The sequence below is a fragment of the Xenopus tropicalis genome, chromosome 5, assembly GCF_000004195.4.
Source record: "Xenopus tropicalis strain Nigerian chromosome 5, UCB_Xtro_10.0, whole genome shotgun sequence".
Lineage (NCBI taxonomy): Eukaryota > Metazoa > Chordata > Amphibia > Anura > Pipidae > Xenopus > Xenopus tropicalis.
The window spans coordinates 87,059,126-87,074,636 of NC_030681.2; the positions used below are offsets into that span (position 1 = coordinate 87,059,126).

General features: G+C 36.7%; 1 protein-coding gene across 2 annotated transcripts in view; it reads right to left on the bottom strand.

Annotated features, from left to right (window-relative positions):
• znf292 (zinc finger protein 292) overlaps nucleotides 1–15,511 on the bottom strand; it is a 32,701-nt gene that overhangs the window by 15,773 nt on the left and 1,417 nt on the right. For both annotated transcript variants that reach the window (XM_004914534.4, XM_004914535.4), the window contains exons 2-3: nucleotides 4,831–4,985; nucleotides 3,759–3,837 (exon numbers count right to left, since the gene is read on the bottom strand). In XM_004914534.4, the coding sequence (XP_004914591.2) occupies nucleotides 3,759–3,837; nucleotides 4,831–4,985 (234 nt within the window). The remainder of the gene's footprint in view (nucleotides 1–3,758; nucleotides 3,838–4,830; nucleotides 4,986–15,511) is intronic.

Here is a 15,511-nt window from a genome sequence, read left to right on the forward strand (position 1 = left end):
GGGCTCACCACTGAGTAAAACAATGTGCAGGAAAATGTTACAATCATTTAAATGTAACATTCAACATAACATTGCAAAAATATGGATTTCATTTACAGTACATAACATAATTCAAGGATTCAGAGAACCCACAGAACTTTCTGTAAGCAAAAACAAGACTTAAAGCCAATATTAGATGGCCATGATATTCGGGCCCTCAGGCTGCACTGCATTAAAAACAGACATGATTCTATAGAATTTTTTATAAATCACTGCATCAGCTCAGGAATACTTACGAAAACAGTTGTGTGTGAACCACAAATGCAAGTCAAACTCTACCATCCGAAGTAGAAACCACATAAAAACATAATCCAGAAACACCACCACCTTCTCTGGGTCCAAGCTCATTTGAGGTTGGCGAAGTGGAAAAATTTCAAGTAGTCTGACGAATCAAAATTTGAAATTTCTTTTCAAAATTATGGATGCCACGCTTGTGCTTTAGCACACATGGCACTGGTAGCTTGCACATCTGGAAAGCCACTATTATTGCTAAACTTTATCTATTCAGTTTTCAAAGCAACATATGCTCCAATTCAAACATCTTTTTTAGGGAAGACCTTCCCTTATTTAAGCAAGAAAATGCCAAATTGCATTCAGCACACATTACAACAGCATGGCTCTGTAGTAAGAGTCTGGATGCTATACTGGCCACTGTAAATATTTGGCACTTTGTGAAATATGACAAACAAAACCCCAAACTGTTAAGCAGCTGAAATACAATATCAGGCAAGAATGGAGGAACATTTCACTTTCTCAGCAGGAAACATGGCCCTGTGCCAATATATATATATTTTTTTATTTTTATTTTTTTAAATGTGTTGCTGGCATTAAATTCAAAATGAGCATATATTTTTAAGAAACAATAACATTTCTCAGTTTCAACATCTGATATGTTGTCTTGTACTATCTGAAATTAAGTATAGGGTTTAAATGATTTTTTAAATCACCCTGTTCCCTTTTTAATAATGCATTCTTGTATATTTTTTTATTGTCCAGTGGTGCAGAACATGGTGGTGTTAATCCGAAGGCTGCTGTAAAATTAAATAAAATATGCTTTTTGAAACAATTTGGCAATTAACTTTCAATGAACCTTTAAAAAAATAAAAAAAAAAGCTTCAAAAGGCCTCTACCTACTCCATAGTAAAAATAACAGCAAGTAGGTGGTTCAGCGGTTAATTCTCTATGCAGACAGCAACTTCAATCAGATACCACTGCATATGGATAGCTGTTAGGTCATAATGCTGCAAAATGGAGCGAAGAACCAGCATCCTTGAATCTTATAGGTGCTACATCCACCCAACAGAATGTCTGTCACTGATCTGTGAGAGGGTTGCCTATAAAATAGTCTACTGAATGCAGAAGGAGTAAATTAAATTAAAAAAAAAAAAAAAAAAAAAAGGCAAATCCACTCATTTGAACAGAATTCTGTCCTTTAATTAATTAGACATCGCATTGCAGAATAAGGACATCCCATAAGGTTATACATGTTCAGATATTCATGCAGTATGATCGGAATCAACCAGATTCAAATCTACACACATTCTGCTACATTTACACACAATTTTAAGTAAAAAAAAAAAAATTCTACCCTGCACTAATACTAGCTCTATCCTGCACAAATACATTAAATGCTTTATTAAAAATACCTTACTAAAACTCTGTTTCCGGTCTAATCAAAAAAGGTGAAAGGGAGACATCCACAGTGTAGGATCCAATATGCGGTGGCCAACTTCTCCTCCTAGCCCGAGCAAGTAGAGAAAAACCAGAAGTCAACTATTGCAACTGTGTAATTCAAGTCTGTAAGAGCAGCGAGTAGTGAAGAGCGTGCTGACTTTATGGGATTTTCTGTAGTCCTTAAATTTATAGCTGACTTGTGTGCTGACTTGTGTGCTGCCTTTACTGTTAACAGACAGAATAAAAAATCCTCTGTACAGCCCCAACAATTTGAGTTCGGTTTTTTTCTCTTGCTCAGGATAGGAGTAGACGCATGTTGGATCCTGCACAGTGAATGTTGCCCTTTCTACTTTTTGAGTAGACTGGAAGTAGAGTTTTAGCACGATATCATTAAAAAAGCATTTAAAATAATAAACATTGTACAGGATAGCGTTAGTATTGGTGCAACTCTGACTCTCTGATGCTTAACTGTTAGACAGAGGTCAAGGGTGTTTAAAGCTGGCCATATACATTTAGATTTTAATTTTTTTTTCCGGATATCGATTGTACATTTAAAATCAACTAAACAAACTAACCTTCAGACTGAAATCGAAGGATAAAGCCCTAAGAAAAACAAATTTGAGGATGATCTGAACATGAAATATTTGGCAGACACCAATTGTATGAAAGTGGCTTCCATTGTAGGTCCCCCAAGGATATCGTCAGATACACGATACATGTGCAGATTTTATCATTATCCAACCAAAATTTCCTAACTTAGCCGATCAACGAAATGACCGATCACCATGGTACGAAAATTGTTGGGACAATAATTCTGACACACACAGTTCAAAAACTGCACAAAACTGATTTTATAGGTGCGTGTATGGCCAGCTTAACCCTCAAACATCTACATATTTGTTCTGGAATTGCTGCCTCTCGCACCAGGTAGTGGGAGGGCCAGAGGCCAACTTCAAGGGGGATCACGATCAAGGGAGAAAAGGAAAGATGCAAAAATGATTGCTTGTATCTCAGAACAGGTAAAAAAAAATGTAACATACATATATTACAAATCTGTATCATTCAGTGCTAAGAATACATGCATTTAAAAAAAAAAAAAAAATTACTTTACATCCCCTTTAAGTCTAAAGGGGTGGCCTCTTGTCCTTTGTTTTGCTTTTTTGTTTGTTTGCTATTTGACAAAAAATCCAAACGTTCTCTGCTGTGTTTACCTCTCAATTAGTCTGCCTTATGTGGCTTCATCTGTTGGTGATCCTACAATTAGGGTTGCTATAGGTAATTCTGGGGCTCCTTACACCTACCTGTCCACACCTATTCACAAAAAGAATGCCCTGGCCTGGTCGAACCCAAATCTTTCACTGATAACTGCAACCCCTTTGCAGCAGTCTGGGACTCCTACATCGACAGGAACCCTGCCAACATTTCTGCTTGTTTTCCTCTCATGGTACCCATGGAAATATCAATCAGCTAAACGTTAACCTAAAGCCTTGTTTGCCCTGAAGTAATATGGTTTGTGTAGCTAACTTACTGTACTGAATGCAAGATGTTTTGTCTGCACCTCCTGGAATAAAATTTAAAAAGACTTTTAAAAAGACAAAAATTCCATGTTAAAAGGACAAGTCAACTCAAATTCCCTCAGTTGGCCAATCTGTAAGCCTAAAACAGAGCTATGTATCACTAGGGATTCACCTAATTCAAAACTTCAAAAAGGATTCAGCCATATCTAACCAGCATCTAAACCCTAATAAGCATGCTCAAACTTGAGAAAAATATAAAAAAAAAAACAAAAAACAAAAAAACATTTTATCATCTATGAGCAGAAAATTGTTGTGTTCCATTGTCCTGGACTTTAAAGTAACATGACATTGCAGCACTGAATGTTCTGATTTGTTTGGCTGAAGACTGCAAAAAGCGCTGGAATTCATCCTAATCGTGGATTTTGTGCAACCCTAAAAATCTCTGCTTCTATATAAAACACAAGTAATATATATGCTGAACATGTTACATCTATCAAAAAAATAAATAAATAAAAACATATCTTGTACCTTTATTGAGCACTGAAATTTCTCCCAATGATCATCAGGTAATTCATGTGGCAAGCACAATAAAAGTTGAACACAGCTCCTGTAGGCAATATTAATAATTAAAAGTTAAATTGTGTAGGTAACAGTTATATACAATGAAATAATGTACATAAAGGTGCAGCAAATCAAATATTGATAGGATATTTGAAGGGAAGGAAATGCCACCAAATAACTGCTAAGGGTTAGAAGCAAGACATAGAGATGATTCCCAGCTAATGGTGCTATGTGACATTACAAAGACTTAGTATTATGTAGACCAGTGATCCCCAACCAGTGGCCGGATGTTGCTCTCATTGCCCCCAAACCAGGTAGTTGTTTTTTTTTTAATTCCCGACTTGGTAGCAAGTTTTGGTGAACAAGATTTACTACCAAATAAAGCCTCCTGTAGTGTGCAAAAAGGCTCCCTAATAGGCAATCTTAGCCCATGAACCTTTATGATACTTGTGTTGCTCTGCAAGTCTTTTTACATTTGACTATGGCTCACGATTAAAAAACGTTGGGGACCTCTGGTATAGACAGATAAAGAATTGTGAGCAAAATGTAAATTCACTCCAGATGAAGGTTTCTGTGTGAGACCGAAACGATGATTAATAAAACTTTCTATTTTTGCATTTACATTTTGCTCACAATTCTTTAAATCCTAGGAGTGCTGTCCTTGTTCCAGTGCATTGTTTTGTACTAGCACCCAGGTTTTGTTGCCCCAAAATACTGTGGCATACAGCTGCTTCTTTTAATACTTTAATCCAAACAAAACAAAATCATGTACAATTAATGTTTATATTTCTCTGCCAATAAGTTTTATCCCAAAGTAACACAAAGTCTATACTATTAATTACTGTATAACTTACACAATGTATAGCTACTAGTGCCACTGCAAGTGAAAAGTGCAGACCAATCAATATACTATTGACAGCATACAAAATACACCAAATACATGCCAAGACTTGAACAAAAACTAGCAATGTAACATTCTTTGTGACACATACTGACAAAAAAAATCCCTTTTAAATCAAACAAAAATACAAATACTTACAAAGCTAGTCTCTCCAGAACCAAAGCTACGTTCTCACACTCTGAGGTAAGGTATGATCGTGCTTTAGAGTAGCTTTGGATTGCCACAGTATAGACTTCCAGAAGAGAGAGAGAGTCTTCAGGTGCCTTCCATTTTTCAGCATACTCAAAGAGGGTCTGTCAAAAAGAAAAATGCAATTTACTTAATAAGCTTAGCTGTTAGGCAGAAAGACATTTTGCAAATTTTAATTTAAAAAATGGCTTTCCTTTTGTTATAATAAAACACTAACTAATTTAGCTACATAAATACATATAGTTGGCAAAACAATCTTAATGGGTTTATGATTTTGAGCAGACGGAAAGATCTCTAGGTCCTAAGCATTCTAGATGATATATTCTATACCTGTAGTAGTACAGGTATGGGACCTGTTATCCAGAATGCTCAGGACCTGGATGAGGGGTCTTTCCATAATTTGGATCTCCATAACTTAAGTTTGTTAAAAATCATTTAAATATTAAATAAACCCAATAAGATTATTTTACCTCCAATAAGGATTAATTATATCTTAGTTAGGATTAAGTACAAGGTACTGTTTTATAATTACAGAGAAAAAGGAAATAATATTTAAAAATTATAATTATTTGCTTATAACCCTTCCTTTGGAATTTAGATGTGATAAATGCTCATGCTCATTTGATCTCAAGGTATCACACCACTTACTTTGACTTGCACTAATTTAGTTTAGTGCAAGTAATTTAGTTTATTTGATGAGGGTTCATAGGTTTGCAGTGTGTATTAAACCTTGGTTTTGTTTCCCTGATATCAGCTATACTTTGTTTTCCTTTGGTCTAATTAGTAGATTCAAATAATATACTTTATATCAAAATAATTACTACACATAAGGACTTTGTTCCATTTTTACCATTACGGTAGTGTATTAACCTGCAGCACAAAAAAAAATGATTATATATATATATATATATGTATGTATATATATAAAATCACATATCACGTAACAGAAACCAAATAATTCAAATCAAACATGACAAAATTTGATGGAAAACTTAAATAGCCAGAGTTGCACACAAACAGAAGAGAAACAGGAAAAATGTCAATATGATAGCAATCACGTGTCTATTGCCTAATCAGGGATTAAAAACCGGTAGTGTTTGCAACTGTTGCTCAGCTACAATGCCCATGCCTTAGGGCTCTGGCACACGGGGGAGATTAGTCGCCCGCGATAAAACTCCCTGTTCGCGGGCGACTAATCTCCCCGAGTTGCCTACCCCTGCCATCCCACCGGCGAACATGTAAGTCGCCGGCGGGATGGCAGACGAGGCGGGGCAATTTCAGGGAATCGCCGAAAAAGACTCGCGAGTCTTTTTCGGCGATTCCCTGAAATTGCCCCAGTGCTCTGATACCACTACTTGAACAGTGATCAATCTGAGCACTATAACCTAAAATTTTTCTGCAGTGTTATGATAACTAGAGAAATGCACATGTATATTTATATATAATACACATATGAGACACATGGTATCTCTGTACAAGTTATTGCTAGCGTCATATACACAACTATTATGATGCCCTCTTGAAAATGTCATAATGAATGGAAATGTAACTCTAAAGCAGTTCCCATATACATTAAAATCAGTGAATATTTAATATAATCTGTAAATGCAACTGCAATTCGATGCAATATTTATACATAAACAGTCAAACACTGCTTTCAGTAGCAAAGACCATTACACAACTTCAAAACAAACATGTTTGAATGTATGTATACAGGAAAGTTGCTTAGAATTATATTTCCATTCATTATGTACAAAACATTTTTTTGGGTGGAAATCAACTTTTAGCTGCTTGTTTCACAAATGTTCATGAACTGTGATAGGAGGAGAATTACAGCTTGATATACAGCATTTATAAATATGGTCATAACATATTTTGCTTTAAAATGTTCCATGATTGCACATATACAAGGACAGACTGTCCCTATTACTTTGCCAGACTTTGCTAAAACCTCACTCCAACAGGATATCCCACATTATACATGATTTAATTTAAGCATAGTACCGCATTCAATGGGAATACAATAAAGCAAAATGTATCGATATATACCATATACAGGTATAGGACCCATTATCCAGAATTCTCGGGACCAAGGGTATTCTGGATAAGGGGTCTTTCCGTAATTTGGATCTCCATACCTTAAGTCTACTAAAAAAATCAATAAAACATGAATTAAACCCAATAGGATTGTTTTGTATCCAATAAGGATTATTTATATCTTAGTTGGGATCAATTACAAGGTACTGTTTTATTACTACAGAGAAAAAGGAAATCAGTTTTAAAATTCTGAGTTATTTGATTAAAATGGAGTCTATGGGAGAAAGGCTTTCCGTAATTCGGAGCTTTCTGGATAACGGGTTTCCGGATAAGGGATCCCATACCTGTATATATATTGTATATTTCTTGCATGTTAGAGCAGATGCCAACCAATCAGAGCAGACTACGAACAGACACAAGCACAGCAGCAAGAAACTGTGTTGATTTCTGAAATATTTAGCCCTGGATAATTGTTCTTGAAATTCACTTGAATGAATACAAACATGTGTAAGCTCAACAAAAAAAACAAAAAATGAAAGACTAAGCCAGTTTAAAATAAATTTGGGGACATCTTTAATTTTTCCCAAGTAGAATGCCTCAGCTGAATCTAGCAGTATAGTGGTTTGCACAACTAAAGCTGGCCATACAGGGGCAGATTAAAGCTGCCGATTCAGCCACTTCAGAACAATTTGGCAGCGTATCTGCTCACGTATGGGGACCTCCATGGGCCTGCTCATCCAATATCTGGCCAAAAACCGGCCAGATGTCAACTGGACAGGTTTCATCTTCCCCTTGGATCAAGGACCACATCGGTATGTTGATCAGGTGCTTGGCCCAATGGCCTGTATCACCATTGCTGTGCCACCTTAGGTGGGCATAACAGGGAAAGTCCCAATTATTTGGCGCCCGTGCCAAGTGAGGAGATCTAATAATGTATGCCCAGCTTTAGTCATAGTAAAGACAACCAAGCTTATTATAGCACATTTTACAGTAAATAGATGCAGCAATCTAACCTGCCTGCTGGTCCACTAATCTATAAAGCTTAGGTTTCTTAAAATGCAGGATCATACAAATAGCTGTTGCTATGGGAACTAGCAGCTGAGCATTATTTCTTCAGAAAATTCATAACAAGCACAACACCAATTAAAAAAAAGCTCAGTGTTCTCAATTCTTTTAAATAATAAGACTATCACTTTAGAAATGTTAGATTTATCAAAAATGGCAAAAACAAGAGAGACATACGCATATCCAGGTTGCCAAAATTTAAATGTAGGTTGTTCTCTGGATTAGCTAAGAAAAAAAAAAAAAATATTAAAGTCACTGAATAAAAATGTAGGGCAGGCCAGAGTAACAATAAGGGAGATAGACCTGCATCTGAGAAAGGACTGACTGTCGGAGCGCATGTAGCAGTAGATGATGTGTCATTTGGTAGATTGACTTGGGTAATAAATCTCATGCAAAACGATCAGCAGATAGGTTTAAGGTTAGAGAAAATCAGAAAAAACCTTTAGTATAACAGGCAACATGCCTGAAGCAGAAAATCCTGAAAGCTCACATTTTAGTTATTATTATTAACATTTATTTATAAAGCGCCAATATATCCAATAAAGGTATCATCTACGCTATATTTTCTGGTTTTAACAAATGGCTAACACAAGGTCCAACATTTGGTTCCCATATGTAGTTCCAGCCCTACAGTTTGGGAATCACAACTTGAGAGTAAGCATAGCATTATGTCCAGACATTCAGTATTTCTCTCTGGGTACTTCTTGAAAAAAAAAAAAAAAAAAAAATACGTTTGGCTAATTAATTAATTGTCTGAATGTGGTACATTCCAATGGAAAGACTAGTAAGCTTGAACACCTACAAAGACATTCCAAGCGATCCCAATCATCGTATAGTAGTAATTTAGATGTTGTTAAAATTGAAGATTTGGTGAAGGATCCAGCAGCATCAACGCATGGTTATCAAAGTAATTACAGGTCTGGACCCTATTTTCCAAAATGCTTGGGCGCTGGGATTTTCCTAAATAAGGGATCATTCGGTAATTTGAATCTTCATACTTTAAAGGAGAAAGAAAGGTAAAAACGAAGTAAGCTTTATCAGAAAGGTCTATGTAAATACAGCCATAAGCGCTCACAGAAATGCTGCACTGACTTCTCTGTGAAAAGATTTCTTGTGTCTATAATGTCATGTGCCAGAGACACGCAGCTCTCTGCTGTCTCCCCTCTCCTGCTCCCCCTCCCTCAAGAATGCTGAGAACTCACTCCCCCACTCCGGAATGAGGATCTGAGCCAATCAGCAGGAAGCTGACTCATAGTCTTACTAAGTGAGCATGTTCACTTGGTCTGTGTGTCCATGCAGGAGCGAGGCATTATGGGAACTTTCTTTCTACACAGCTCAGCATTTTTTCTTCCTGTTTGGGTTCTGATCATCTGAACAGGTGAAATATGGGGAGACTTAAGGGCACTATTGAGACAACTGAAGGTATGCCTGCAGCTTAACTGATGAAGATTAACTCTTTATTAGCCTTTCCTTCTCCAAAAAAAAAATATTTTTTAAGTAAACCCAACTGGATTGTTTTGTCACCAATATGGATTACCGATATCATCAAGTACAAGGTACGTTTTTTTTTTTATCAGGATAGTGTCACACGGTGCTGATTTTCAGCTAGAATCAGCCCACTAGCACTAGCCTCCTAGCTTGCCTGTATCCAGAAGCATTGTCTTCACCCAGGTGAAGGCAGACGCAGAAAAGTCTCTCGTTTTTTGTCTGACATCCACCATATTTGCCTGCACCTAGGAGGAGGCAATGCGTCTGGGTGCAGGCAAGGTAACAGGCTGGTACCAGGGTAGGGGCTGATTCTCTGCCTGCGTACATATAGTTACATAGGGTTGAAAAAAAGACCATCAAGTTCAACCCTTCCAAGTAAACCCAGCACACACAAACCTATACTTACCTATCTATACACTCACATTAATAAACTATATTTACAAACATTAATACTAACTGTAGCTATTAGAATCACAATAGCCTTGGATACTATGCTTGTTCAAGAACTCATCCAGGCCCTTCTTAAAAGCATTAACAGAATCTGTCATTACAACATCACTAGGAAGGGCATTCCACAACCTCACTACCCTCACAGTGAAAAACCACCTACGCTGCTTTAAATGGAAGCTCCGTTCCTCTAATCTAAAGGGATGAATGAGCCCTGTGTGGCGCTACCCTTAAAGCAGCCATACACATTCAGATTTTAGACTCCAGCAAACGTTTGAATATCGATTGTATGTTTAAATGCAAAGATCTAAAACTAACATTCAGACTAAAATTGTAGGATAAAAAGCCCTAAAAAATAACACATTGGAGGATGTACTGAACTTGAAATAGTTGCCAGACACCAATCGTAGGAAAATGACTTTCTGGAAACGCATTGTAGGTCAACCAAGGATATCATCAGATACACGCACAGATTTTCTTGTTATCAGACCGAAATTTTCTAACCTGTCTGATCGATTAAATGACCGATCGGCATGGCACGAAAATTATTGGTGCGATAATTTAGAGCCCGCACACAGTCTAAAAAAGTCATACAAAGCTATGTTTTGTACAATTATATTGGTGTATGTATGGACAAGCTTTACAGATAAATTTGTGTGATGTGAATTACTTGATTAACATGAGCTCTATGGATGTGATGTGAATTATTTGATTAACATGAGCTTTATGTAAGAATGTCAACATGCAATTTAGAACTTTCTGATTACTGGTTTTTTAGATTAGACATCCTTCCTACAGACATATGGGACACAAAAGTATTCAGCAATTAAATTCATACATAATAATTCTTGTTTTGAAAACCTATAATTGTGCCCTTTAAGCCGTTGACACTCCATAAGATCTGGTTGTTTGACAAGACCTACAAATGGAGATTCTATGGTAAAGGCCATTTAGTATTGTTTGTGCTTGTTTGATGAAAATTTGTTTTACCTAACATGCCATAAGCATAAAATGAGAAACACTGTGATTATGGCACATGCAAGCAAATAACTTGTATTGCCATAGGTTAGGATTTTGTTATACAGAGCAGGGGCCCTGTCAGTCAGGTTTTTTATATAATCTGTATGCTTGATGAATAGAGCATTCTACTGAGCAGCACTGCAGAATGTGTTGCTGCTTTAAGAATAGAAGTAAAGCTATTATTTAGAATACTTGGGACCTAGTGTTTTTCAGATAAGAAGTAGCAAGTAGTGTTTAAGAAATGTTGATAAATAAGCAGCCACTGGGAACATTCACAAAAAACTTTTATACTTTGTTCTCCTAAATAATAAGAACTAGACTACACACAAGCTTTTTGTAGGATGGTGTCAGATCAACAGAATGCATCCTACAAATTGGATGTAGTCGCATCAGTCAAAATATACCAAGACTAATAGAAAAATCTGAGATGTAAATTACATGGAACATCTGACGCGAAACATGCCTGCCTGCATTTAACAAGATAAAAACTGATGGTGTTGGACAGACACGGAAATACACTTTATCAATGGTTGATTTTGATTTTTTTTTCTCAGTTCAAGTTATTTGCCCCCAAAAAAACAAAAACTGGAATGTAAAAATTCGCCATTTAAAAGCTTGCGAGTTTCCATAGAAGTCAATGGGAGTTGTCATAGGCAAAGGTCGTAGTATTCTCAAACCCTTGAGTTCTTAGAGATGTGAGTTTATTTGAACGAGTTTTCCTTATTAATAAATAAACAACACTCAATATACAAGTTTACTTGATTTAAAAAAAAAACAAACTTGAATCCATAAACTCAAAAATTAATAAATAAGCCCATTAAGATCACCATACACGCACCGATGGTTTCATACGATATTCGGTGCGTGCATGGCGACTCAGTGAGGCGACCAATATCGCAAAAGGCTGGGGATATCGGTAAACTCGCCGATCGGCCAGGTTTAAAGATTTTGATAAGGCGCCCTAGCAAAATCAACCTTCAGGGCTGAATCGGCAGAAGGAGGTAGAATTCCTATTGCTTCTACCTCCATATCCGACTATTCAGCTCTGAACGTCTGTGGAGGGTGAGGAAGAACTTTCTTGCATCAAAAATTGCTACGTGTATGGCTACATTTACTGTTGGATGTAGACTCAAGAACATAAGACGCCATCCAACTTACATTATAGCTGTGGGGATCAAATTTTATAAGGTTCTATAAAATCTTGTGCTGTTGCATGACAAGAATTGTAGGTCGGATAAAATCCGACAGACAAAATCTGATAGTTTAGCCCTTGAGAAGAAAATTACCAAAAAGCGCATAACACACACTTGATAAAAAAAAAAAAATATAGTTTCAATCAATAAGAAAAATGGTTCAGCTCTCCGAGCCTTGGATCAACAGGAAATGAGAAATTGCTTCCTGTTGGTCCTGGTTAGGGACCAAAACATGAAATAAACTCTCTTGCAATTTTTTCCCCTTTTGCCTTACACAGTTATTACTAGACATTTAGGTTACAGACTGGTGAATACACCTTTATAACTATGTGTGTAATAAATTATAATATTATATATATATTTTAAAAGGTTTACAGCACTCTGCTATAGAATAATCTGTGGTGTACGTCCCCAAAAGGTTCTGAATTTCCTTGTAACAAATACTTCAAAAAACAGATGGATATGGTAAAAGTGTAAAAGTAATAACCTAAGGAAAAAATAGAGTTTTTTTTTAATCTACCCCTGGATTTTTTAGGAATTGCAGAAAAAAGAAGAAAGTAGACAGACATATGCGGTTTTTTATCCATATCTAAGATGCATGTAACTAGCACAAATTGAACTTTTCTTTGAAATTGTTAATTTATTCTTCTGCAGACATCATTTCCCACTGAGATAGTAATTATGCATCAAATAATGCCCCATAGTACAAGGCACCACCTGCTTTGGCTTAGTGCTGTGTTAAATAACCCGCAGGGCATTTACTGCCAGCTAAATATATTCCAAGTTGCCATAATTGTGGAAAATTGCTTTATCCTAAGTATATACACATACAAATGTGATAACTAACTTTGTAACTTGAAGATTAAATTGTATTAAATTAGATATGAATTCATATGTACAAAATCAGGACCCTAAATGAAAAAAAAACAAAAAAAAACTGTAAACTTGTGCAGAACAATTGTGACACTGCTAAAAAATAATATAATAAAATCACATCTAAAATGTGCATGCAGTACCAGTGATGATCATTATAGCACCATCTCATAGGCATGGTGCATTTCCATTTAATGGTGAGCTGTTGCTAATTCATCAAAAATAGAGGTAAAAAATGTTGGGAAGAAACACTGATGTTACATATGTTAACATGATACCGATACTTTGTGAGACAAAGAGCCTACCTTGAGATCCAAAGGTCACACAACTCTCGCTGACCATTCTCAGCCTGTACCTGAATTGATTCTCAATATGTGATTATGTTTGACATCGCTGCTAGCATCCTGGGGTGTCACACACAGCATGCTGAACAGCAACACAGGGAGGTGCAGCTCATCAGTTATGCAATATCTAGCACTGGCATAAAGTGGCAACTGCACTATTTGCCCTTTGTGTACCTCTCCAATAGAAAGCAAAAACTAATGGGGGGGCTGCAGCATTCACATACTAGTATCTTAAAGGAACAGTAACACCAAAAATTTAAAGTGTTTTAAAGTAACTGAAACATAACGTACTGCTGCCCTGCACTGGTAAAACTGGGGTGTTTGCTTCAGGAACACTACTATAGTTTATATAAATAAGCTGCTGTGTAGCCATGGGGGCAGCCATTCAAGCTGGATAAAAGGAGAAAAGGCACAGGTTACATAGCAGATAACCGATAAGACACCATTGTATTCTACAGGGTTTATCTGTTAGCTGCTATATAACCTGTGCCTTTTCTTCTTTTGAATGGCTGCCCCCGTGGCTACACACCAGGGTTTATATAAACTCTAGTAATGTTTCTGAAGCAAACACAAAACTTTTACCAGTGCAGGGCAGCAGTACATTATAGTTTAATTTCTTTAAAATATATAAATGTTTTTGGTGTTACTGTTCCTTTAAAAGAACGTTGCAAAGTATACATAGTACATCTTTTATATGGAAAGTATCAAACAGATACTATTTGCAATTGGCTTTTCAGGAAAAAACTATTATTAGTTAAAGTTAGGTTAGAGTTAGAGATAGATTGAATAAAAACAAGATTTACTACCAAATAAGCTGATAAACTAAGCGTGCATAGAGGCTGCCTAATAGCCAATCTTAGCCCTTATTTGGCACCTCTATGAACTTTTATGACGCTTGTGTTGCTCTCCAAGTCTTTTTACGTTTGCTTGTGGCTCACGAGTAAGAAAGGTTGGGTACCCCTGCACTAGCAGAATCTGCTTCGTTTGTATATCAATTCAGTTCTGTTAACTTACTTTCTGTAAACTTTCTTAAAGCTTTAAGGCTCATCGTTAGAGGGGAAGGAAAGGATTAATCGTGGGGGGGGGGGCTATTTGTTAAGCATCCCCCAGAATTTCTAGCCACTTACCTCAGACCCTAGGCTTGTGCTGTACCAGGGATCCCTTATGGATGCTCTGGTCTGGGTACATGAACCGTGAATATAAACTGGAACTCAAAGACACAAAAAGCAAATTCTGCTCTACTGCACACTGCCAGGGACCACAGCAAAGATACGGGGAACAAAAAAGAAGATGGTTGTGCACTGCTCACTAATACACTACTCTGGGCAGGTGCATTTAACCAATTCAAATAAAGCAAAAGCTGCCACATATTTAGAAGGCAGCTTTTAAATTCAAACGTTATTTTGACAAAAAGTGTTTAAAGAACTTTTTTTTATCTAGTGGGCAACTTAAAATAAACTACCAACCTGAAAAAGTATAATTTGATATACCTTTGTCTCTTTTTGGATACAAAATGTGTAAATTCCAGGAGGGTAAGCACTACCAGTTTTGGCAAATCGCCGAAAATGCCTCGTGAGGCAACTTCAGCGATTTGCCGAAATCGCCTGCGCAGCATGTGCCATCCCACCGGTGACTTACATTTTCCCCGGTGGGATGGTAGCTCGGGGAGATTAGTCGCCCGTGACAAGGGAGATTTGTCGCGGGAGACTAATCTCCCCGTGTGCCAGAGCCCTTACAGTTACAGATGTTGTAATCTAGCTCTTTCCCAGAATATCTGTATGACACCTAACAAAATCATTATATTCTTCTTAAGCAAAATCTGGTGAAGGTTGACAAACTGCCCAGAAGCAACAGCCAAGGAACTTTAAAGCAAACCAAAGTAACCGGTAGTCCTTAAACAGCCAGTACAAACAATGCATGGATGCATAATACATTCATAATGTATGTTCCAGAAATTCAGCAAGAATATTAGAAAGCATACTTTCCTTAGAATTTAAGAGTCATTTTTACTGATTACATATGTCTCAACTGAAAATATCCAAGACTGATGAACTACAAGCCATACATAGCTGCAATATCAGGACTTCTCTCAGGCACAAGTATTTTTGCAAGTTTAATAGCGTTAGTGCTGTACCTAAAAGAAGACATTTGAAAGTGATAACT